Source organism: Diadema setosum, chromosome 5 (assembly GCF_964275005.1).
Source record: "Diadema setosum chromosome 5, eeDiaSeto1, whole genome shotgun sequence".
Lineage (NCBI taxonomy): Eukaryota > Metazoa > Echinodermata > Echinoidea > Diadematoida > Diadematidae > Diadema > Diadema setosum.
The window spans coordinates 44,171,259-44,197,747 of record NC_092689.1 but is presented as its reverse complement, the minus strand read 5'-3'; the positions used below and the strand labels follow the sequence as shown (position 1 = coordinate 44,197,747).

The following is a 26,489-nucleotide window of genomic DNA, read 5'->3' as shown; positions in this document are numbered from 1 at the left end:
ACTCAAAACTACAACTTATGTGTGGAGAAAGCAATCCCTTGAAGTCAGGTGTTCATTGAATTAACTGCCATCAAATATTAAATATTTCTTTGTCCCTTTTAGGACTTCACCCTGTTTCATTAAAGTGTATTTTGCTCTTACCATGCACAGCAGAACGTTTGCCTTTCATTTATTTTATTTTGTAGACCATTGCTCCCAGTTCCCCTGTCTAATTGTGCATGTTATTATGTGTCACACATTGTGATTTATTTTCAGCTTTGCACATACAGAGTTATCAATTGCATGCATTTTATATTCTTCAACGTGGCCTACATGTGTTGGCATTGTTCCAATGTGCTATGGCTTCTTTATTGTCCATTTGTCATGTATGTTGATTTTAACTTATGTATTGATGTGCTATTATCTTATTAGTTTTTCATAGCCTGCGCTGTGTGCTTTGAATATGTTTTGCTTTATACTTATGTTCACAATGGTTGGATCAGATGGGTTAAAGTTCCTTGATTGTAGAGCGTCAAAATCATTGATACATCACATAAAGTCACTTTTATTTCCCTGACCAATGCTTTTTGGCAATAGTGTTTGAACAGGCTGATGAGCTCCTGCTATGACATGGTGCTTAACATACAGTTATCAGTCCAGAAAGAGGACTGTCATTTTACAGTTATTTTTCTCTTTTTAATGATGAGTAGTTTATTGAAAATACAGCAAACCAGATGTGATATACTATAAATGAATAAGCAAACACGATAGACAGTTTTTGGCCTGATTTGTGAGAAAATGCACATCTCCCAACTTCTATGATTAAAACATGTTGATAACTGTTTTAGATGAGTGAAAGCTTAGAAAGAGAGTGAAATATTTACAGGTAAACTGGTATTCTGCATCATTCTACAGATCAAACCCTGTGTACTATCAAGACGACCTGTCTATTCAGCCGTGAGTAGGAAGAATGTTCTCCCTTTACAACATCTTCTTTGCTATTTCAGACTAAGTCTTTATTCTGTCGTCATGAAACTTTCTCATCCCAAAGACAAGGAACAGTACCTTAGAATTATTGATCTTCAAATTGATTTCAGTGTACTTTAATAATTGTTTCTGTAAAGAATAGTAAAATGCACTTCAGGTCTGACAATTTTCAAATTGCTGCAGGACTTGGAAGTATACATTGTTAATTCATAATAGGGAGAGGATGTGGACTTTATTGTTTCTGTAGTGAATTTTTTGAATCATCTCCATTTTCAGATGTTGTAATAGCATATTTTCTTTTGAGATCAAGTTTGATTTCGTAACAATATCAAGACACACACACACACACACACAAAATATCACCTCCAACCTTCTGATGTTGAATGTCAGTAGTATTCATATATGATGAAAGGTAATGGAGTTTGGAACTTTTATTGATTTCTCAAAGAACCACAAAAACAGAAGGGAGATTCAAAAAGAAAAAAAGGTCAGTAAATTGGAAGGGTTTTTGTGTAGCATGCGACAAAGGAATCAAACTCAATTTGCAGCTGCAGTCTAGTCTTATGAACTACCGGTAAACTAAATTAGAAATAATATTATCTAATTACATGGTGATTTGATTACATCCTGAATACATTCCTGCATGTTGGGCACAGTTTGGCAGAGTTTTTCTTGTACAGAAGTATATAGTGCTGTTTATGTTCTAGCATTCCTCAAGGGGAAAAAGAAAACCAACCCTTCATCCCAATCACACTGTCAAATATTTGCTCACCTCACAGTGATTTTTTTTTTCACTTTTTGACAACAAAATTTCTAAATGCTCTGCTTTCTAACTGTTCCATATATAGCATGTGCAGACTGTGGACTCAAATACTATTTGTACTACTAGCTTGCAAATGTTGCTCTAGCAATCTCACTCCTTAAAAATCCACTTCTCAAAAAAAAAAGAAAAAAAAAGACAACTGCAAGGCTGCTTAAGATGTGTTTGACAGTTGATACATTATTGCATGATCATGTGTAACCATGCTGTCGCGATTTCTTTGGGGAGTTGCTAGATACTCGTGATGAAGGGAGCCTGGTAGTATCCATGGGAGGCTGGTGACGTGTCAGCTTTGATTTGCCTTGATGGTGTCAATTGATTAAAATGCTTTGCATCATTATAAGATCATAATCAAGCAAAATCCCATTATGCATTCGCACACTTGCCTTTGATCTTATCTACTTTTTAGAAGACTCAGAAACCTTGCAAACATAAACACAGGTAGTGAGAGAATTTAAGACAGTTGGTGTATAAGAATTGTTTTTAATTCATTTGAGTTAAAAATTATGAAGCTGTAAACTGTCTATATAATGACCGTGAAGATCCTTGAGCTTATTTGTTTTCCTTGCATTGTTTTCATTTTTTGCTGCAGAGGAGATGAAATCTTCCCAAAGTAAGCAGAAATTTGTTTGAGTGCTGTGATCACAATATATTAATCCATATGTACTCATCAGTATTCACACAGTCATTATATTATATGAACATGTATTTCATATCATTATGGGAATATCTATCCTATATCTTCATATGAACATATGTCCTATATCTTTATATGATTATCTATCCTATATGTTTTTATGAATATCTATCTTATATCATAATATGAATATCTATTCCATATCTCAGACATATCATTGACATATCATGGAAGAGAAGTGCTCATAACTTTATTTTCATTATATCAAAACAAGGGGAAGAAAAGGAAGGGTAAAACCTAGGGAAACAAAAAGGGGAAGAGAGAGAGAGAGAGAGAGAGAGAGAAGGAAGAGATAGAAGGATGACATATGTATATGTGAGAGGGAGAGAGAAGCATGGATATAGTTATCATCGCTGGGGTGACAAGACCTCATATCTGAAAATGTAAACCATTCTGGAGAGCTAAAAAAACATGGCAGACAAAGCACTATAACAAATGGGATAGACTTTCCTTTGACATGCTGTGGTGGCTTCATTTTTTTAGTACCGATTGTCTGACCATTAATAAATGTCACCCCAGCGGTGGTGATATGTGATAGGATCACTTGAATGATTTAACTACAGGTTATGATAATGCATGCGCTTTCCCTCATTCAAATATCCCTACCATTTCATGATCCATGAGTTATATTGCATGTTAAGGTAACCCAAATAATGATGCTGAATATAACTGCTTAGTATTTACTATCATATACTAATAAACGTTACCTTATCCCATTTGCTATTAACTCACAGTGGCACACCTAACTTTTTGGATCATGACCAACTTGATGGAGAAACACAGGTATATACTAGAGGGGGATGCTTTTTTTCTCTTTGGTTATGTCTAAAGTTGTTTTTGATGATGAAATAAGCAAAAGAACTTAAAAAAGGAAATATGTTGTTTGCCTGTACCAGTGATTACATCAGACAATAATGGGTATTGTAAATGCATTCCAGTTCATCCAATATATGCAAGAATTTATGTCTTGCAATGAAAATGCTGTGAATGTGAAAAATACTGATATACCCACAAACAGAAGTGAACTCAAGTATATCTAGGAGAAAGAGTTTTTACCTCTGTTTTTACCATTGCACACATATAATCTACAATTTATATTAAGAGAATATTATTTGGTTCTTGAACTAATATTGTGGTGGCTTACTAATCCATTTTGGATGAGCTTACAAGTTTTCTAGAATGAATAAAACTCTACTGCATGGATTACAAAGACAATGATATTTATGATCATTGATTCATCATGCTGATATGCCCCAAATTCAGGCTTGCATCTATTGAAAAATGCATGTTCAATGTTGCTATGGTGATGTGTCCTTTCTCCACCATCAATTCACTGTGTGCATCTTGTAATGAGTGTGTTTGTGTGACACCTACAGGAGAGAACCCTTGAATTTGGACCGGAGGATGAGGAGGCGACTGCATTGGCTAATGGTATCCTAGCTGGAACCAGCACCATGCCGGAGGACCAACTCATGAAGTAATTGATCTCATTTTCAAGAACCTCTCTATTGGTTTCAGGCAAACAATCATGTCTTAAACATGGATACAATCAAGTACAAACAAAAATATGTGATAGTTTCTAAACACAGGCAACCCTTTTCATCCATATTGTTTTACTGCTGATAAATGTTCAGGAGTACCCACACGAAAGTGGGTTTTTGTTGAACATTTCATTTGCACTCACTTTGCACCTGTATTTAAAATATTTGATGCACAGCATGTAAGCATCATTTAGTGGACTTGCCACACAAGACCTATTATCCTAATGAAATTTGAGATATAATTCATAGAGTCTAAAACCTGCTCTCTTTAATGTCATGTGCCTTATGTACCAGTTCTTAGAAAGTGAAGTGATAGAAGGAATGGTAAGATATGTTTGTAGGACAGCTTTGAAATGATTAGATAATGTGGAAGATATTTCTTCAAGTGTATACCTCATATTTTGTTGGACTTCATGTGCTGGTTGCAACTTTTTTTTTTTTTTCATTCCATAGGGCCACCATGGCCACTATTCCAGGTAGTGCTGAGCTGGAGTCGCCATCTTACAGCAACGATATGACTCTCCCAGCCTACACCCGTAGTGATGATCCCCCATCAAGCTTCTTTAGCCCTGGATCGGGGTACACCAATCCCGCCCTGTCAATGGATGATGAACCGGACCTCAAGAAGGACGTTGCTTCACCGTCATCATCCTACCATTCCAAGACCAATCCTCACATGGTAAAAGATGAGGTATGGTGATGGGCTCTCATCCTCCTTCTTCCTTGCATTCCCAGCAAAAAGAAAACAGCAAAGCAAAAAAAAAAAAAAAAAAAAAAATGAAATACAATACCGACAGTGAATTATTTTCCACATATTCGCGAGTGTTTGCGCATTTTTGCGGATTGCGCGCATGTGCGCACATATTCGCGCATCCGCGCTTGCAATGCGCTATGTACTATATTTCACTTCAGATATCAAGCACCAATTATTTCCAAATATTCCTGAATATTCGTGAATATTCGCGAATGTGCAATTCGCGAATATTTGGAAATATTCCTGAATGTTCGCGTGGAAAATAATTCGCTGTCGGTACTGTGAGACACCCAAAACCCTACATCAAACTTCTGCACCAAAGCGAACACTTTCCTTGCCCTGGCTGTGGGACATTAACTCTTTATGTGCCATGGCATAAGCCCCCGGGTGTGCCACATTATTCTGAGACAACAGTGGGGTCATGCTGTGGGAAGATGTTGTTTTTCAAATCTATGTAATATTTATAGATTTTTGTTACCCTACACATGTAATGAGCAAAGTTGTAGAGAAAAGGCCAAGAAAGAAACACTTTCATTGTACTGATCCGCGACATTTGGTGAATTATCAGTCGGTGTTAGCGAATTTGTGCATTTGAGCAGAATATGCGAAGTTGGCATGCCGTTGACCAAGTCAGGCGTGCAAACGTGGCACATAAAGAGTTAGATCTATTTCTTCGTAATGGGACAATATGACCTACCTGCATTTACGTCGCTCTGCATCGTTATAGAGATTCAAGAAATTACTATAAACACATACAAACAAATTGCTCTGATTTACAGGTTATGAGCTTCAAAGCTCAAAGTCCATTCTTTCATTGATCCTTCATAAATTTTGATGATTTCACACTACTGTGGTGTAAAAATCACAACATGGTTGTAGTTAGTATGACATATGGGAATAAGTTGGTACAAACCATACCCTAAGTTAATTTTCCTCTTATCGCCATGTGAGAAAGCATATCACAAAAGTTAATTGTTGTTTGACATCCACTGGACTTTTTGATTGGTGTGCATTAAACTAATTTGAATATGAGCAGAACAAACATGGTAACTCATTTGTCATTTTTTTGAGAGAAAAAAAAATATGACAAGTGGCTGAAAGTTTTGTGGATAGTATTGACATGAATGTTATCTATCGTATGTGCCTTTTCTCACTCTTGCAATATTTCAAAGTTCCATTTTGCTGTTCTGATATCCCAGTATATTCTCATTGTGATTTTCTGATGCTTCTCTATGATTTCATACTTTTTGTTATGTTCTTATGTTTAGTGTTTCAGAATGATTATGGTACTTAGAATTTGGAAGAGAGCAAATTTATGTTTTAAAGAAAATCGGCAAGACGTCCAAGATGTTTTAAATAGAGTCCTAATAACATTTTCAGAAGTAAAGACTTACTGTTGTCTCTTTGCAAAATAGTTTTGATTCTAACAAGGAAAAGCAATGGCATGGTATCTTGATTTTATCATCTACTTGAAATGCCTTGGACAATCAAAGAAAATATATGCTTTACAATACTCAGATAAATCCTTGAATGTAAAATTATATTTCCCAAAACTTTTGTGTTACTGATTATCAATAAAATACAGATCAGGATATGCACAACTGGAAAAAAAAACAACCACTGCTTCAGTAAATTCAGATGGAGAAACTGCTGAAACACAACTTATTTGATATCCTTGGATTTTACTTTTCATTTTCTTGCAAACTTTCTTAACTGCACTCTTATGTCAATATCTACTTAATGTATTTTTTCATATTCATTTCTCTCCATGCCATTTCCTCCTGTGACCTGCACCTTGGTTAACTACATTCACTACTTCATACCTTTTATTTGAATATATATATATATCTACTTTTCATTGATATCTTTTTCTGTAATCTAAAATCATCTGCAATTTCACAAATGCAACTATGTCGACAACACGTCATTTTCTCCTGAAATCCTGGATTAAATATGCCCCTTTGCAATCTCTTCTAACCTAAAATGCTGTCCCTGACTTACGACCTTCCTCTTTTCAATCTGGATGCAATCACCGTGAACTCTGACCTCTGACCTTTGACCTTACATTACTCAACCTGGGATAAAATCACCTTTCAGCTCTAGCCATCTTGTCTCTCAATCAACTGATCTCCATTTTCCTCTGCAGCTTACCGTGTCTTGTAAGTTGATGCTGTATCGATTTTTCGAATGTTGTAAGACTGTCCAAAAATTTATTTTGTCATAGAAAAACGTGTTTCTCTGAACGAGTCCAGTGATACGTAGCAAGTAACAAATGCCATTCCAAACATGCCTAATGTAACAGTGCATATTTCTCAGAGATACTCTGTCTGTTGAGATAATTATGGTACTCTTTCCATTGATATGGCAATTTCACATATTAACAAACCAAATGCATTTTTTTTTTGACAAATTCATATTTCTTTCGTATATTCTGTCCTTCCACTTGAAATATTAAGATTGTGTGAAAGCAAACATTTTCTCACTTCCTTCAATCAAACTAACAACAAAGCCAACTTGCTTCATTAATGCATTTCTTCTACAATCATCTGGCATATTTCATCATCATATCTATTTTGTGCACTCTTCCTGATGTTAATGTGGGCTGTAGATGTTAATTTATGGTTATTTCTTGCATTTCTTACAAGCACTAACATGCATAACAGCTTTTAAGATGTCAACACAGCATAAAAAAAAGATCTTGCTTTGACCACATTGATTAAGTATGATCTCTCCCTTTTCTCGTCAGGACCAATCCTACACCTTCTCGGAATCCTCCACCCCATCCTACCCTTCCAAGTCTACGTCCCCAACAGGCACCTTTGACCCCAACACACCTTACGATAGTCACCTACCCGACATGTCAACATACGACAATGTCCACCTTCTGAAGATGAATCCGGCCGACTCCCGTCCAGGCTCCTCGGACAGTGGGCACCAATCCCTGGAGAAAGGTGACAAGGCTGGGTATGGCACGCCCATCAAGGTTCCACCTCCAATCGTCCCAAAAAGCACTCTGCCACACGAGGGTGGCGCAGACAATATGGGCTTCAACCAACCCAACTCGGATGAAGACAATGCCAGCGACAGGATTCTTAACGAGCTGTCGGAAGGGTTGAAGTCCAATCCTCCGGCCCCGGTCTCCGAGATCTCCTCCTACTCCTACACCATCTCGCCTTCCAGCACCCCACCCAACCCCAAGCGCCCTGCCCCAACACTGGGCAGCTATGACATTCATCCAGAAGACATCCATGTGGCGGGTATGGTAGGGGAGGGAAGCCAGACAGAGAACAATCTCTCCTCTAACCCCTGGGAGGCTCAGGATGTCATGACAACCTTTCTCTAGAGAGGTCATGTGACTTATGCCATCAGATGTTGGTTTGATTTTGGTCACCAGGGATAATGCTTTTATGCCAGCTCTGTCAGCCTCATGCCAGTTATGTGTGAAAAGCTCTATTGTAGTACGCACTCCTTCATTCAAGTACAAGGTTGTACCTTAATGGGTCCACCAATTACCTAAAGCTACAAAAATAACACCCATCACAACAGGGTTTTCCCCATGTCAGATGGAGGGGTGTGTCACTTCATAGAGAAGTCTGACTTAGACAGAAATGATATTAAAGATACAAGAAGTAACCATAAACAAACTAGAAATATTATCAATTTTTCATGAAATTTCAACTCAAGGAAGTCTTTTCTGTTGATTATGTTAAGCCATTTCTTCGGATTTCAGACTGTGCTGCAGAGAGATTGCATAGAAGTGAAAAATACAACCCGTAGTTTGGTAAATATTCTATTCCCTTTGCACTGCACACTGGACAATTCTTGCAGTCATTCTTCAAAAAATTCATCCAGTAGCTTCTGGCACAGTGCTGACATAATCCTGAATAATCAGTGGCATAATGATTAGGTTAAGCGCACAGATGTTGCCATGGATCAATGAAATCTTATGCTTTGGCTGGAACGATAGATGTGTCATACCATGTAATATAAAGACAAGTCCTAAGTGTGTGTGTGTATGTGTGTCTGGTGGCCAATGCAAATGTGCACGTGTTTACTTAATGATAATAAAAGTGCTCTTTTACATCCAGACTAGCAAAGATCTAGTAACCGAAGTGTCTCCTTCAGTGTAAGCTATGACTCACAATAAACATGCATGTAAGCTGATTACACTTTACATATCCAGGCACTGTTAAGATGATAAGAGTTGTGTCATTTTGATCTGCTTTTGTAAAGATTCTAAAATCAGCTGTCATCCCAAATGATGTGCAATATCAATTAATATATGTATCACACTTTTATCTCTTCATACCCTCTTGGATCAACTCTTGGATGTACATAATATGTTTATGGTGTTGGTAAATTCTTATAACAGATATTCTGACTGTTTGCTGGACTTTTTGTTGTAGTGTATTTATCTAGCCTTGAGGGCTGATACTCACACTTACAGTGCAAGCCACTTTTGTATGAAATATAGAATGGCTAGTTCAACTCCTAAAGGATATATTTTGTGAAAAAGCATATTATGGATCAGCATTACTAATTGTTATTGATTGGGATTATGACATCATTCTCTATCCTGTACATGTGTAGTTACCTCACATAATATTTCTGAGAAATGTATGTGTATATGCCAACAGCATGCCACATTACAGTTTCTTTCATGTGTATTTGGTTGCCATACATCTCTGATATAATTTATGAAATCATTCCCAGCAGAAATTATGTGCATTCTGAGTTTGCACATTTTCTTTCTTCAAGGAGACTCCTCTTTTACTGTAGAATCATGTTAAAAATGTTGTACTCTGTAGATATGTTTGATTGCTAATTAAGTCACAGTAAACATAAAATACCTGCAGTCAGAATCATAAAGCCCTAGCTTGCCTTTCATGTAGAGTGATATTATACAAATCTTTTTTAACACACAGTATGGTTAGAAGCACTTTCTCACACACCAAAACAGGCCGGAATGATTGCATGAACTGTTCTGTTTGCCAAACTTTTGTTTGGCAAACAGTGCAAACAGTGTGCAAACAGTTTGGCAAACAGTGTGGGTTTCTGCTGCATGTTTCTATTCCATTGTTGGCCAGTGGAAGTTATATCTGTACAAAAGTCAAATTAAATTTTTGATAATAATAATATCAATTTGTAAAACGTAAAATATATATGTACATATATTCTTTTGTGCTGCAAGAGCTCCTGATAGGCTTAAGAATAGTGAACAGTGAAAGAAGAGATATTTTAAGTCTGAATTTGAATGAAGCTTCAGTTGGGTATTTCCCGATATCTAATGGTAAGTTATTTCAAGGCAGACCAGTGAAGGCTCTTTCACAAAAGGGATTTTCTTTAAATAGTAACATACAAAAACTCCAAGGCAATGAGTTGAATTCCAAGTGCAACCAAGGGAACCATGCAGTTATTCCTGAGGAAGATACGCTTTAAGACTCATTTCTCTTATGAAATCGGGCCTACACTTCATGCATGAAGTTTAATAATGTACGTTTATGTTTACAGAAACGAATATGTACATTTCTACAGGTGGCTACAGTCTACTAGGTGTGTAGGTGATATTTCAAACTTTGGTGGATTGACTTTAGTTGCTGTGTGCTCGTTACTGTGTCGCTTTTCAAGTGTCTGAAATACACATTAAAACCACAAGAAAAGAGGTGGATGTGCATTCAGACTTTGTGTCAACCTATGTGAGATTCAATTCTAATTTTGTGCAAGTTGCATATCCGAGAAGTCTGTCATTTTCACCAAAATAAATGCACAAAAATGAATGAGAATCAAGGAATCAAGACATAATGGTGTGTGCCACACTCTGTTGTATGCATAGCAAGTTTGTAACAGGCCAATGTAAACATTGGCTGTAGGGACCCGAGTACTAAAGCCTGTTAACCTAATATGTAAATCAATTAGGTGAAATGCTTAATATGTCTCAGAATCTACAAAATTTGTAAAATTGACTGATTCCAGTCATTTGGTATGTCTTTCAAAATCTTGCTCATTACGAAAAGCAATCTGGCCTTAGTTTAATACCACAGAATGTATATACCGTAGATTTGTATACGCCTGCATGAGAGTAGGTAATGTGTATTATTGAGGCACAGTGGAAGTACAGGTAATATTTTCTGCTCTGTGCCGAATGTCCTCATATTTACTTCATTGTGGAAAGTCTGCTAGTATCAAGGGGAAAAGAGTTGCATTGTTCGCTTGGGAATTCCAGATAAAGAAATTAACTGGAAGGACACTAAGAAACTTTTGTTTACCTCAGCTGATGCACACATGCGATGCACGTACAACAGCATCTGCATTAGTCCTGTTTAAAGGCCGTGTCACACCTTTCCGGGCAAGCTACGCGGGCTTGTGGCGAGGAGGTAGTTTCCAGCACGTAGAAGATTTTCCGTGGGCGAACAAGAATGTTTGCAATTTTCACATTTGTTTCTTACCTACTAGACGCGTGCTACTTAGCTTCTACTTGCGTGCATTCAGTGTGACCTGCGTGAGAGCCAACTCCTGCGAGGTGCTGACGGTAAGAGTCTCCTACTGGTGTTCTGCGTGTACCTCTGCGAGCGAATCCCACGACTCACTCAGAACAAGTTTTGAGCATGCTCAAGGCCTTGTTATACCGTATCTGGGGAAGTTTTGCGGCTTGACTTGCGGGGAAACAAATTTGCTCCCTGGAACTCTCCGCAGTTGGTCCGCACCTGACAGTACCTAGCGCGTATCTCGCCTGTACTTGCCCGAAGGTGCTCACGCAAGTCCAATTTAACTGCAGCCAAGTTTTGAGCGTGACCAAAACTTTTTCCGGGTGAGTCGCGGGGATGCCCGGAGAGGTCCACGCAGAACGCCAGTAGGAGGCCCTTAGTGGCAGCACTTGGCAGGCAACTCCCATGCAGGTACTTCCCAGTCCCCGTATGCAGCCAAGATAATGACATTCCGTGGGACTTCGGTCATTCCTTCAGAGGAATTCCTTCACTGAGTTGTCAGCCCCCACGCGACTGGTACAAAGGTCACACAGTATACCCGCAAGTAAAATTTAAGTAGAACGCATCCAGCAAGTAAGACACATGCACTGACTTGCCCAAATCCTTGTTCGCCCTCAGAAATTCCCGGTATGCTGGAAAATCCCTACACGCAACAGAATGCATAGCTTGCCCGAAAAGGTGTGACAGGGCCCAAACGTGGTTGCGGGTAAGAATATTTGCGTGCACACCTCCGGGTGACTACGGGTGAGATACGTGCTAGGTACTGTCATGTGCGGCTCATTCCGGGGACCTTCGGGTAGTAAAAATTCTTCTTTGCAAGTCGCACGCAAGGCTTGCCCGGAAAGGTGTGACACGGCCTTAAGTAAGGCAGTTTGTGTGGTAGAAATAGCAATGACATTCAATGTAGATATAAATGAAAATGGAAGCATTAACTGTCACTTTCGCTGAAGAAAACTTCAACTCTGCACTTCGATATATGTGTGCAAATTTCTATTTTCACCATTACAATGTCTATCGTGTACATGTACATTGTATCAACTTTACTTTATACTGACATGACTTATTCAAAATGATTCTGGATGTGAACTTTACTTCATAACAAGTTGGGAGTTAAATAGTCGTTAGGAATCGCATTCTATGTTTGTTGTGTCTGAAAAAAAAATGTGCAAATTTTGCAGAAGATGTACATGTCAAAGTGCCTGTTGTTCTGTAAAAGACAGTGAAGTACATGTATTTCGTTATTACATGTCTAGTGCACTTTCTTTGATTTTTGTGTCTTATTCATAAGACATATCAGCACCTGGCTTCATAAGTCTCATAAATGTATACATCACTCATCAGGAATCACTCTCACGCTGAATATATAATTCAATATGTGTGCACCGTTTGTGCCTTTCAACTGAAAGTGGAATTAGCATGCTGACTTACTCATACATTTCTCTGTTTTTAGATCATGCCAACGGCTCGTTTGTATTAGTCACCTTTTGCAAAAAATGACAACTCAAAATATGTGTATGATATATGCTATATGGTTTAATCTGATCTGTCCTTTCAGGTACATTTATAACTGAAGATTGTTTTAAACTCCTGCATTTCAAGCAGTTTATTGTGGTCAGGTTGTACATACATACCACAGGTATTAAATAAGGTATGTAAAGTAGATTGAAATATGACCTCGCCTCTCAACAGAAAAGTTAAAATCATCTTTTTTCCTTTTTTTTTTTTGTAATGGGCGACCAAGTAAATTGACCGCAAATGTGTGATGTTAATTTTATTGGGTAGCCTTCTTGTGAATGGTGTAGGCATGTGTAAGTGCGGTACTTAGCATTTATGTATTTATTTATTTGATCTTTTTTTTTTGGGGGGGGGGAGGGAGTTCTGTTAAGCAATGGAAAAAAGATTGAACTTTATGGTGTCGTGGACTGTGAAACCATAAATTTTTTGAGAGGAGCCATGATTTAGGAAGGTAAAATGCAAGCAAATTTTTTGGTCAACACAATCCAATACACATTGTACTGTATACTCAAATGTTTTTCATGGTCGGCAAATCACAAAAGTTTCATGCTATGAATGTTTCTGGTCTTACAGTATTACCTCATTTCTTTCAAAGCAATGGAAAAGGAGTTAACTGTGTAGTATAATATTCCAATCAGATCAGTGCCATGGGTTAATCCATGCATACACATACGACCAATTACCAAGCTCGTATGCCGTGTACAGATAGAACTGGAGCATGTTAGTGTTGCACTATTGACAGAACTTACCCTCTGAAGCAAGGTTTACAGCTCCCAGGAACTAAACACAGGGTAGTACACACATGGTACGCTTCCCTTTCATGTCGGTGGCTAAAAACACATACCACATAGTATCTCAGTGGCTAATGTATCTTTTCTGTCATATACATGTATATTAATTTTTACCTCACTCAAGTTTAACAGGGCAAAAAAGTTTAGCACAGGGTAGTTAAACTCGGTAATCATTGTTGATGTTAATTTCCTCACCTACCATTGTTAAGGGTAACAAACATGCAGTGCAAATGTGATACTTTAGTATATATATGTATATATATTGTGAAACTGAAAAAGCCCACACTGTCACTGCTGCCTTTGTTGCTTTCAACTCAAGCAAACACTACTCATATACAGACTGCAGTGTAATCACGTAAAATCAACTGTTTTGTTTGAAAATGTCTGTATTGTTGGCACGTGCTGTCATATGTTTGAGAGCGAGCTTAAAGGAAGCAAGAATGCACAGATATGTATTTATTTAATTTGAGGGCTATTTACTGGGTTTTCTTTTATATTCTTTTTCAGTGTCTAAGAGAGGAGTACACTGACTTTGAATTCTTACAATTTTGATAGATATCCTTTCATAGCAATTTGTTTCTTTCTGTTTTTCCAGATTAATCAATTGTAACATAAATAGCAAGTATGTGTGATTTGACAGACGAGCTTATATTACACATGTACAGAGAATTTGTGGTGTAAAGCTTTAAAATGAGCAACTCTGCATTTAAAAAGTTGAAGGTGAATATGTGTAAGTTTTATAAGGCATTGTGTTGATGAGCTTGAGGAGACTTCATGCCACCATGTCTGAAAAGCTTGGTTTGTAAGATGAATTTCGAGCCGAGAATATCAGGTGTATCTATTTTATGATGAAAAGTGAATGCAGAAGTGGAATTGGGCAGAAATGCTTCATTTCAATGATGAGATTTACTCCACAAGCTGTTTGTGAAATATATATTTATTATTTTTATTGTACAGGGTCCTAGAAATGGAGTGCAATTTCAATAAAAAAGACGCAAACAACAACAAATCAGCCTTCATGATAATATCTCTTTATTTTTGTGTCTGTAAGTCCAACATCTCTCAGAATTTGTACTGAAAACATGACATGCAGACAATACTGAAATTAGAAGCAATACTTGTCAAGTATCGGTGACTTCTTTATTGACATCTTCTTCTCATGATTATCAAAATTTAGGCAAAATTTATTATAACAGAAGATATGAATGTTCATAAAATAGACAATGCAGCAAAATAACCAAACCTCACAACCTTTCCATTAGTTGCTTTGTATATACCCATAAATATGATGCATACTCGATCATTAAATCTGGACCCTTACAATGACTTCTTGCTGCACATCAATACCCTAATTCTGCAAGAACAGTGCCACTTCTCAGTCCTATGATGCAGGGGGGAGGGGATAGGGGACTAAGGCACTATTCACAGCAAAAACTGGTAACTTTTTCAATGAGAAACAAAACAAAAAACAGCATAATTTTTGACAATTAAGAGCATCACGTAACTGTCATGAATACAGGTATTGGTCCAAGTTTACGATAATATCAAATTTGGCAAGTTTCTACTTGGACAGAAAGATCCGTCTGTTCGGAGGAGTCTTATTTTTTTTTTTGATGTTATCGCTCTCCTCCGGAGGGGATCCGTGAAGCCAGACGCAGTCTCCGCGGTACATATCCCCGACGACCAGATACAGACCGATCTTTGGTCAAGTTTCTACGATGCCACTCCCTAAAAAGAGAGAGAAGAGTACTGAGGGCAACACATGATTAATTCATGTCCAGTACATGGGTAATGGATGCAGTCTGCTCCCCTGACTTTTATTCCTCTTGGCAAATTATAAACAACTAAGCTCCAGATTTTGTAACATTATTAACATGTATCCTTGCTAATACAACTAGAAAAGCACTCGGAAAGGGCAGACGTCTGCTAAGCAAGAAACTCATTTCCACCCATACATGCATGCAATTTCCCAATATACATGTAGAAGCCTTTTGTTTACATCATCAGCTTCCAGCTGCGCGGTGCCTTGCCCGAGCAGAGCACGCGCTTTAGTGTGCGTATGTAAACGTCCAGCACATGCAGCTTGAACTCACAAGTTCAGTAATGACCTCATATGCCAAGAGATCAAAATACCTTCAAAAGTCCATTAAAAATCCTGAATCACTGCAAAAATTTAATAATCGGTTCCTTGTGTCATTATTAACTTTTCCTGCAAGTTTCATTCAAATCTGTTCACGACTTTTGGTTATTTTACAAACTGACAAAACATGATAAATAAACTTCTTCCTTTGTGGAGGTAATAATGCCACATTTCTGAGATATTACTTTTGTGTGGGGGGGGGGGGGAGTGTATGTTCTTTAACTCGAAAAGGGGAAATGCTACTGCTAAGGAAAAATACAAACAAAGAAAACAAACCTGTTTTGAAAGGTTTATCTACTTACACAAGCGCCTGGCTGAATCCTATACACATGCTGTGTCATTCTCTTACTATTAAAAAGCAAACTAAGTGAAAAAGAAAGGGTTTACAGTGTCATTTTTGTGCATATAAACATACATAAAAGCATTACCCTGTATCTAACATCCATTAATTGCTCTGGAACTACTTTACAAAGTTAATCATCAGAGATGACGCGCAAGGTGATGCCAGATCTCTCCACCAGCATGACAAGAAGCAATCCTTGACAGCATGAAGGTTCTCGATAACCTCATTTCAAACAATGACCAAATTTGATCCTTTTTGATTTGAAGAACTTTGTCTATACAGTTGAGCCTTGTTACTATGAAGTCAGATATTGCAGGATACCTGATATAAAAAGGTGATTTTGTAGGTCTCATTCATTTGATATTTTTGTGCTTTTGTCCCTGATATAACGAGATGAGCGCTCTAACGAGCTAATGAGCAAATTTCTGTGGTCATAAGTAGCTGGCTTTAACAAGATTCCCCTGCATTACATGTGCAGTAAAAGGATTGAAAATATGCCGTTGTCACAATCACTTTTACACAATCTTTGGACTTGGAAAGCTACAAATTGACCTCACAATGAAACATAAATTTAACGTCAATGAAGTATGGTGGTGTAAGATGTGTTGTTGATCAACCCAGGACAAACATTTAATGAAGGATTTACATATGCATGCATTCAATTTTGTGCATAATTTATGCCCTAAACTTCCATACTACCACAAAAGCACACAGGCTGCAGATATTTTAGGCTCTGCCATTGATAGACGTAACATACTGAATTAGAACATCTCTAGACTTTTGTGGAGAGTTAACTGATAATGAGCAAAGATGAGACATGAATTCAGTAAAGGAGATCCTATATTCCTTCCCTGTCCCCTGCCAAATGAAAGGTTGGTATTTTGTCAGACAATACCAGCCCCTATAGTAAATCGTGAACAACTTGGGACACAAGAAATTCTGGATCTCAATGGAGAACAAACAAGGGGCAATATGAAAAAGGGTAGTACTCGTCAATCTCACAAACCTTGAGGGTTGTGCCATAATCAGTGAAGAAACTCAAGATCCATTCTCCTTTCCCAGAGTTTCTCACCAAATTTGCCAAGTAGCTACCTGTACACTTTTTTTTTTTTTTTTTTTTTTTTTTTTTTTTTTTTTTTTTTAGATAAAAGCATTGAGAGGTTAACGCACAATGCACAACGAATGAAAACCATCAGACGCTTAACTATCACAGCAGTTCACACAGTCTTTCAATAAGATACTTCAATGTACACAAGTTTCGGGATAGAAACAATAGCAATAATTAAATAAATTATTTGAAAAGACAGACCTCTGAATTAGTGTCACAGAATGTATCCCTGAGAAAGAAAAGTGAATTTGAAGAGCAGTCACCTTCTCCAAACCACTGAGCCTAGAACACTAGTCTCAATCTTATCACAGTAAAAGAATATCCAGTTCACCACTTTGCATGCATTTTGCACAACATAAATATGGTGTGAAATAAAGGTGTGCAAAATTTTACTTATGTGTAACATTACTCTATACAGTATCTTTAATTTCATGGTAGGTACATTGTAGAGGTATAACTGTTATGTTATTTTTAGTCTTCCTCACATTTGCTAGTCCTGTAGCATGAGTGACAATGCTGTCGCAATGAGGGCCATTACCATTTACTGTATTGTGCACTGCTGAAATCCTTAGCCTCTGGGGCAGCACTGAATGATTTAGAGTGCTTCTCCATTCATCTTACCCAAGCATAAAAAAAAAATTACTCACACGAAGATTTCCACTTTTAAAGTACCTGCATTAACACCATCTCACCATGCAAGAAACAACCCTCAAACAGCACTGGGCTCATATTGTGGCAGATGTGTGTTTCAGTGGCTTCTGGGTCTAAGTGGTTCCCTCATTATGTCATGTTGTCAGCAGCATTCCTTCTCTTTCATAGACATGTTAGTTAGAAAGACCCAGCTTGTGCAACAGAAATGTCTTGCTTAAATAACTATGTTGCTCTCAAAGATAGGGTTGTGACAAGACCCCAAGAACATTACTCATGTTCTATGTACAACACTATCTTCACATCTAGTAAACAAGTACAAGTATACAAGGGTTCGAACTTAAAATTGTTGGCATCATAACCTGCAAATGACTTTGAATGCAACACTGTGAATACCGTAGTATGGACAGGGCAAAAATTTTGCACACTAAAACTTTGATGTAAAGAATATAGAGATTTGGATAAGGCCTTATAGTTATGTGTGACAAAAAAAAAAAATGTGTAGTTAACCTAAAGTCTGCTCACAACTACAAAACTCTACTGAGGTAATCATTTTCTGTATGACACACGAAACAAGAAGAAAAGTTGGAACATTGCGTCAATCCACTAAAAATACATAATAAAAGCACAAAGAGTGATTTTCAGAGATGGTAACAACCAATCACAAAGGATTGCACATCCAATAGCAGCAATACTCATTTACACAAACACAGAAGAGGAGATTGGATTGGCTGATGGCACTGTTGTTAACAGTCCAGACCAATATGATGCACCTTCATTGATTGATGATGAAAAGAATATGGTAGTTTATGGTGAGTTACCATTTATCATATTCACCATAGATTATGAATAAATGAACATAATAAATACTGCAGTCCACATCATAGACAATCAACAACTGAAGGCCTTGGTTATTACACTGCATATTAGTTTTTATCATGCTAATATGGCAAACTCAAATATCAGAACTTTTTTTTTTACATTTCATCACAAATTTCCTTGTCACAGTACTTACATTGTATGCAACACTGCACACTAATTCTGTCCAAAAATGTACACATACAATTTCCATACCATAGAGATCATGGACAAATTATTCAAAACCAGGAAAGTTTCAGTACTTTTTTAATTCTAGGCCTATTTACTTGTATACTTTGGAAATAATTCTTTGGGATAAAATACTGACAAGATATTTATGACAGTGGACCAAGAGTGGACCAAGAGTGGACATGTGCCATGTTGGTCAACAGGATGACTTGGGACCAGGTCAGAGTTTGACCTCTTCGGGCATCTCCTCCCCGATGAGTCCGGCCAGCATGTTTCTGGACGCTAGGACCGTCATGGCTATCCTTGTCTCTTCCGCTGCACTCCCAATGTGAGGAAACACAACTGCACAGGAACAGACAAGAAGTTTGGGGGGGGGGGGATTTATCAAATCCATCAAAAACATGTGATGTGTCCAATTACAACTTGTCATCAACTCAAGTCAAGCTTGATAGAACGTAGGGTTCACTTCAACCAGTCGTGACTGGGCCCAAAGTATGTTGTCTTGTCTTAGTAGATGATCCATGTATCTGAAACCATCTGGTTAAACTGACACAGCCTATTTTTGTTTGGCGTATTTCTTTGCTCCAGAGTTTTTATATAATGTATGTATGTGAAAAGATCTGGTTAAACTGAAGCAACTTCCCAAAACATTTTGAAAATATGTGTCATACAGGATTTTTTCTTTTTATTTATTCAGTGAACTTGACCTGGACAGACAGCATGATTTCATAAGGTCACATACAGTGTACACTGACTGCAGTGAGTCACATCTTGGTAAACAATACAAGTACCAGTCTCATGGGATTTTCCTGGTAGAACGAGGAAATCAATGAACAGTTTTGTTTTGTTTTGTTTTGTTTTTTTTGTGGCAGTCAAGGTGACTACAACCCTCCAAAAGATTATAATAATAACAACATCAATAATAATAATAACAATAATAATAATAATAACAACAACAACAACAACAACAAAAACAACAACAACATCTATCAGTCGCATGTAACACATAAGGCATGCTTACCACAGTTACTAAGCTTCAGCAGAGGGCTGTCTGTTGGGAGAGGTTCAGGGGTCGTCACGTCCAGACCAGCTGCTCGGATTTGACCTGTGGTCAAGGCATCGTAAAGGTCATCTTGATTCACCACTGCTCCTCTACCAGCCGAGGCAGGATTGAAAAAGACAAAGCAGTATACTTATATGAATAAACAGACCTTGATGTTCTTTATAAAGTGGTTTGAATTTTAATGCAAGAAGTCTAGAGTCATCAATGATAACCAGGCAAATTTGGTAATACTTCCTTGGAAGAGAGAGAGAGAAATACAAAACAAACTATTTGTTCTTACAGTTAAAAAGAAAATACCAAGGTTGGTATCTAGGTATTCAAAGCACTAGGTGAATATTCCTTAATGTTGCTCACAAAAATGTCAGTTATTCTCAGCTGAATAAATCCATGCTCGTACTAACCTGCTTATGTTGATGAAGATGGCATTAGAGCTCATCTTTTCAAACACCTGCTTGTTGAAAAGACCCTTAGTGCTTGGTGTCAGGGCACAACATACCACCACAAAGCCAGACTCCCTGATAAGGGTCTCAAACGGAACTGCATCAAAAAGTGAAAATGATAACAATAATGAATAAATGAAACACAAACACTAAAACATATCTAGGTTATGTTGTGATGACTTACTGAGATCATGGACCTACAACGTAGGTCCATGCTGAGATAGAAACCGTAGCTAGCAATACAAGTAGACACTAAAACTACTGAGGTTGTACTAACTTGATCTGAATTCTGGTACACACAAACCACACTGTAATGAGCCTGGATCACTAAATCAAAACATAGTTGTGATTGATTGCCTCCTTCTGGGGAAAAAAAAAAAGTTGCAGGCAGAATAAAATATGACGATGTTTGACACTTTTTCATTTTTGTTTCACAATGGAAGATTCAATTGTCAGAACGATGTTTAAACTGCTATATGCTAAGTAGTTAATAAAAGAAAAGCAAAATATTCTACTGCAATTTCAATCATGATGAGAATGAACTTGGGAATAAATACAAGGGATCACCCAAGTAATGCAGCTTTTTGAATATGTAGTGAAGGTAAATAATGATATTAATAACAAGAATGTAAACTTCAAAAACTAATCTTGCTCCATCCGTGATAACACTGACTTGATTCACAAACTAAAAATTCAAACTTCAGTAATACTATCCTAAGGCCCCCCCCCCCCAAAGAAAAATTAATTACTTAAAATATATATATATATAAATATACAGAGAAATAAATCAAGACAAAAGAAAGAAAATGGATTGTACTTTACCAAACTCTGCTGGTAGACTTGCTGCTTCCGGCTTTTCTCTGTTTCCACTGTAGAGAAATCTTTTCACCCCAAAGGGCTTGAGCCGCTGTGCTACACCCATTCCGATCCGTCCCAGCCCCACTATGCCAACAGTGCTGTTCAGCAAGCCAGGACCAGTCAGCCACATCGGTTTCCAAGTACCCCAACCTCCACTGGGTTCAAGGAAAACAAGAAGAACACCAATAAGCATTGTTACAAATGATTAGCTCAAGTGATTTAGAATTATAGGATATTCTCCATCTATGATGAACATATGTTTTTTTTTAAATGTTTAAAAAATACTGAATCGACTGCAACTAGATCCACCCATGAACAAGGAAAGGTTGCAAACTAGTGGTAATACTTGTCTTACACTGAGAAACACCAATTCTGAGAAATGTGTGAGGTGAGGTTGGGTCGATACTCAAATAGATGAGAGAACATGGTTGCAGAGTACAATTATTATACTATAGTCTTTGGTTGCTGATCTTGATACAAATGAACAAATATGTATATAATATATACCGAATGAAATCTTTAACAGTTTCTGCATTCTATAATTCCCACACAGTTCAGATATTGATAAGTTGTAAACAGTGCGCCTAGAAGAAATATCAACCTACTTTTTGACATTAGCCACCCCTTCTGCAAGTCTTCTTGATGTAGTTAAAAGGAGCCCAACAGTCAGCTCTGCTGTAGCATCTGTTAAGACATCTGGAGTGTAGCCAATGCGTATACCTCTGCAACACGGAGTAAACACATGAAGACAATGGATGAAGTGCTTGGAATGTAAACCAACATGATCTTTCTGTCACTTATTAGCAGTGCCAATTTTCACTTAGGATATTGAAAAAAAAAATGTTGTTTGTCAATTTATCAGCACATCAATATTTCTAAAATGCATTTTTTTTAAAAATACCATGTCATAATGTTGGATGTCCAAAGATATGACCTGTGCAAATGCTATTTCTTAAGCATCATAAAACAACACAATTGTAATACAGAAACTTATAAATGCAGTCAAAAAGGCACATCCAGGTTGCCATATGAAACAAGGCAATCTATCTTTCAAGAAGATGCACTTCCTGATAGAAAATGAAATAGAAGTCAGGAATGACAGTCCACGATTAAAACATGAAATAATGCACATCAAATCTCTCTTATGATCGAAACAGGCAACTTACACAAACATTATGTTACAATATTTTTGTTTGTTTCTCTCCAAAACATGACATCATAGTGTAACAGGCAGAAGGTACTCCACAATCAACAATCCACTCAGCAACAGTAAGTGTCCATTAGTACTAATCAAAGAGAGAGGTCAAAATGACAGTATTACCATATGGTATGAGCTATGTATTTGTCTGGTGATGTTCTACATCTCACCTCTTCTTGCATTCATTGACATCGATGTGGTCAAAGCCAACCGACAGAGTACTGATCACTTTCAGCTGTGGTCCAGCCGCATCCAACACGCCCACATCAATACGATCGGAGAGGAGGCAAAAGAGCCCGCTGGCCCCGACGACCCCCTTCAAAAGCTCTTCCTTGGGTACCGCATCATCCGAGTCCCACATGGACACCTCACAGCTACAAGATGGACAATACAAGATGAGACGTTTGATTATTATAGTTGTGTAACTCATCCATGCAACCATGCATTTAGCCACAAGTTACCATTCACTACCAGTACTGTAAAAACAAAATTTTTCTTTTTCTTTTCTTTGGGTGAACATGAATTTTTTTCAAAATCTGCGAGCCAGGATTCATGAAAGTAAAAATGCATGGGAAAGTGTTTTTTTTTTTTGTCTATACACATTGATTTGAATTCCAGTGGCAATTCAGGATAATTTTATGCCCGGAAGAAGGCTGTTGGCTCCAATTCATGAAAGTTTAATGCCAGGAATGTGTCTGGTCTTAAAGTATTTCATTTGCTGTTGGCTCATGTAAATACAAACATAAAGTTTGACAATCTATTCAAGAATAGTAAACTAAGACACTCCGCTCAAGGAAAAGTGGAACAACAAGAATTAACAAAAACAGCAATCCTGCAGAGTGGTTATACCAGCCCTTGTCAAACAGAAAGGGAAAAAATGCAAGTTATATGCATCTACATGTATTTACTGCAAAATAAATTCACCTCTTGAGACTAGGAGAATACATTCATGAGCACTGCTTGCATTGTCACTAATCAAGCAAACTAGTTTTCTTTTTGCCTGGAGCTACAATGTACTTGCGATAAAATTGCAACAAGTGAACAAGCTTATTAATCATGCATAATGTACCGAGTGTAGTATAACAGATGATCCAGAATTAATGTCCCGTCATATAAGGTATTTATCCTTGTATACAGATAAAATATGCTGGTATGCTGTATTTTTATTAGGAGCTTGTGAAACTAGTCTAGAAACAGCTTAGGACATGCATTACCACGTAGAAGAGGTAACGTTAGATACATGTTTTTTTGTACATGTACATACTTTTGTACCGGTACTACATCCCAGAACTCAAGAGAGTGTATTACATCAATAGGGCTCATACACAAGTAAGTATATCATAAAGTACATCGACATACACCCAGATTTTCCTCACAACTAAACATGTGTACTTCAGGCAGCAGGCCCTGCCCCATAGCCCGGCCCAAATTTTTTGCAAACCTGCTAAATTAGAGCGAGAAAAAAGGGACTAAATACGATGGACATTTTAAGGTTTGTGGGAATATACCGATACTGCTGTGCCTACCAATCTTAGGTGTGCATTCACTAGCCTCAGGAGTTAGAATGGCATGTTATTATGGAGGTATAACGGTAGGTGATTTGTCACCCAGCCAGTTTGAACTTTCTGACCAGAATGAGAAACTTTAAAGTTGAAGAAGTAATCCCTGTGCATGTGCAGCTTTTCACAGGAAGCTATACTACTGGGATGGGAGAGGCAGCTGTTTAAGTGTTGACACGTGTTAAAGGGTATGTACAGTTCTGGTCGAGGTGAGAATTTTGCTTTGAACGTTTTGCGAGATATTCAGAAAGCACTCTATGAGATGTCAAAGATCATGCAATTCTAAGGGGTATCAAAAGTTTATTTGATGAAAATCGGTTTTGAAATGGCTGAGATATCCAAAAACAAGGTGAAACAAAGAGATCTTAATAAAGGTGGGGCATGTCGCCTTTTATTATTATCACTTTTTTGGATATCTCGGCCATTTGAACACCAATTTTCATCAAATAAACGTTGAATCCTTTTTAAAATTACATGCTCTTTCATATTTCATGAGATGTTTCTCACTATCTCACCTAAGAATGTTCAAAACATGAATCCCCACCTCAACCAGTACTGTACAGTCCCTTTAAACAAGGTGCATGAAATGTAGTGCCTATGGTCTACTGTTGTTGAAGAAGGCTAGCCTAGAACGAACAGATGCCATGCAAAGCTACACTTTGTGTACATTGACAAGGCGCCCGGGCTGCTTCTTTACATTGAATTACAATCCAGGTCACACACTGGTCGCAGTTTAACATTTATAGGCTGTTATACTATTTGTTAAATAGTTATTTACAGTGCACAGCACAGCTACATCAATGTCAGGCCGGTGCATGGATTTTCAAATGGGGCTGCAATCACTCTCACGTTATAGGCCCATAAAGTGTCTAGATTCAGATACTGGAGTACAATGTATTATTACATGACTGTATTCAGGAAGGCCACTAATCCCGGCGCGGGCTCTGTAACTAACAATGTTAGATCTAAATAACCGGGTTAGTAACAAGTAACAGCATGTTGGGGTCACTAGTGCAGTTAGAATAACCGCACCAGCGACAGAAACAGGATCGCTGCTGCGGTTACGGGCAGATAGATGACAGGAGAAACGGGTGGAGCTTTCGGACCTTCATATTGTAAAATATATTGTATGATCATTACTTACTCTTTGGACAGTAGGTCAAGTCCTTCTTGAGGAATTCTCCTTGTTACATAGACTTTGGGTTTCTTTCCTGTATCCATTGTGGAATTGAATATGACTTTTTATCGTAGGTCAACTACAAACACGAACGGGGATCCCCTGCGCTGGCAAGCATGCAGTACGTGCATGCAGCGGATCAGAGAACTAGCGCCGGTGTCCACGGTACGTGTACGTGTATGCATGAAACACACGTGCAACCCTGGCCCAGTACGAGCATGAATAAATATGATATTATGACGTCAGAATATGCACGAATTCAGTATGCAGAATTCAATCAGGTACGTGGCCATGTGGTTATTTCCCACCTCCCTGATTCAATATGGTAAAAAAAAAAAAAAAAAAAAAAAAAAAAAAAAAAAAAAAAAAAATCTTTTAGTGAAAAGTCAGGGACAGCCACCTCCCTGATCTGAGAATACGTTTAAAGTTATTAGTTTTTAAGTTTTGATTACTTCCAGATCGCTGTTGGAATTCTATAAATTTTCGTGTCACAATTTGATTATAAAAATAAATCTGATGACTAAATGGCTTTGTAACACCCATATGATATGTTACTTTTTGTATGCATGACTATGGTGCATGGTTTGGGCCAGGATGAGTAGTGTGAAATCAATTTCCATAATTAGATAACATTTCATTGATTTGTCGATGGATACAAAACTGACAGACTGGCTGGATCATGAATGAGAACAGGAAGGTCCACGTCCCTGATGAGAGCAACAGTTTTGTGTTCGTTTATTTAACAGGAGGTGGAGGTTTTTGAATTTGTTTTTGTTGTTTATTTGTTTGTTTGTTTGTTTGTTTGTTTTTATTTTTTAAGGGGGGGGGGATACCACTGGGGATAGTCAAGGGTGGGTATGATATAGGTGCGTGTGGTTGGGTCACCGGGGTAATCAATTGCTTGCCCTTGGAGCCCCGCTTTGGAAGAATCTCTGGAATGAACAGAGTCATAGGTTTTGCATTTCTCTCCCCCTCTCTCGCTTTTCTAAACGAAGAGCGTTAATGAAGGCGGCTGGGACTGTAGCCTAGCTTCTCGTCCTTGGTTTCGCGGTCTCTGTCTTACCACAGTTATCCGTTACCAGATCGATTTAGATTAGGCCCTAGATCTTGCGTCATCGATCATCATCATCATCATCATCACCGTCATCATCATCATCATTATCAACTCATCATCATCATCATCATCATCATCATCATCATCATCATCATCATCATCATCAAACTTTGACCGTGACTCATGTCCGCAGAATATTTCAAAGCTGTATGATATGAGAAAGAGCGAATATTCAGTACTACATGTACATGTGCTTTAATATAGCTTCATTCACTCAAGACTCAC

The 26,489-nt window shown here is 37.8% G+C and overlaps 2 protein-coding genes across 2 annotated transcripts in view; one reads left to right on the top strand and one right to left on the bottom strand.

Annotated features, from left to right (window-relative positions):
- Positions 1–8,628, top strand: part of LOC140228940 (protocadherin-15-like) — a 51,213-nt gene extending 42,585 nt beyond the window's left edge. The window contains exons 30-35 of the mRNA XM_072309204.1: positions 895–936; positions 2,379–2,399; positions 3,218–3,266; positions 3,860–3,960; positions 4,478–4,715; positions 7,525–8,628. Of these exons, the coding sequence (XP_072165305.1) occupies positions 895–936; positions 2,379–2,399; positions 3,218–3,266; positions 3,860–3,960; positions 4,478–4,715; positions 7,525–8,121 (1,048 nt within the window). The 3' untranslated portion in view covers positions 8,122–8,628. The remainder of the gene's footprint in view (positions 1–894; positions 937–2,378; positions 2,400–3,217; positions 3,267–3,859; positions 3,961–4,477; positions 4,716–7,524) is intronic.
- Positions 8,629–14,578: 5,950 nt separating this feature from the next.
- LOC140228735 (glyoxylate reductase/hydroxypyruvate reductase-like) lies at positions 14,579–25,261 on the bottom strand. Its single transcript, XM_072309016.1, has 7 exons — positions 25,118–25,261; positions 22,585–22,788; positions 21,822–21,938; positions 21,181–21,371; positions 20,320–20,455; positions 19,877–20,007; positions 14,579–19,197 (listed from the first exon to the last, which is right to left on the bottom strand). Exons 1-7 carry the CDS (start codon positions 25,192–25,194, stop codon positions 19,076–19,078), a joined length of 978 nt encoding a protein of 325 aa, XP_072165117.1. The 5' UTR covers positions 25,195–25,261; the 3' UTR covers positions 14,579–19,075.
- Between the last annotated feature and the right edge of the window lie 1,228 nt (positions 25,262–26,489).

Excerpts from the sequence above, each read along its gene's own strand:
- LOC140228735 (XM_072309016.1), bottom strand. The coding sequence starts at position 25,194 with ATGGATACAGGAAAGAAACCCAAAGTCTATGTAACAAGGAGAATTCCT. Across the intron at positions 22,789-25,117 it reads CTTGACCTACTGTCCAAAGA|CTGTGAGGTGTCCATGTGGG; the intron begins GTAAGTAATGAT and ends TCCATCTTGTAG. Across the intron at positions 21,939-22,584 it reads GTCAATGAATGCAAGAAGAG|AGGTATACGCATTGGCTACA; the intron begins GTGAGATGTAGA and ends TCCGTGTTGCAG.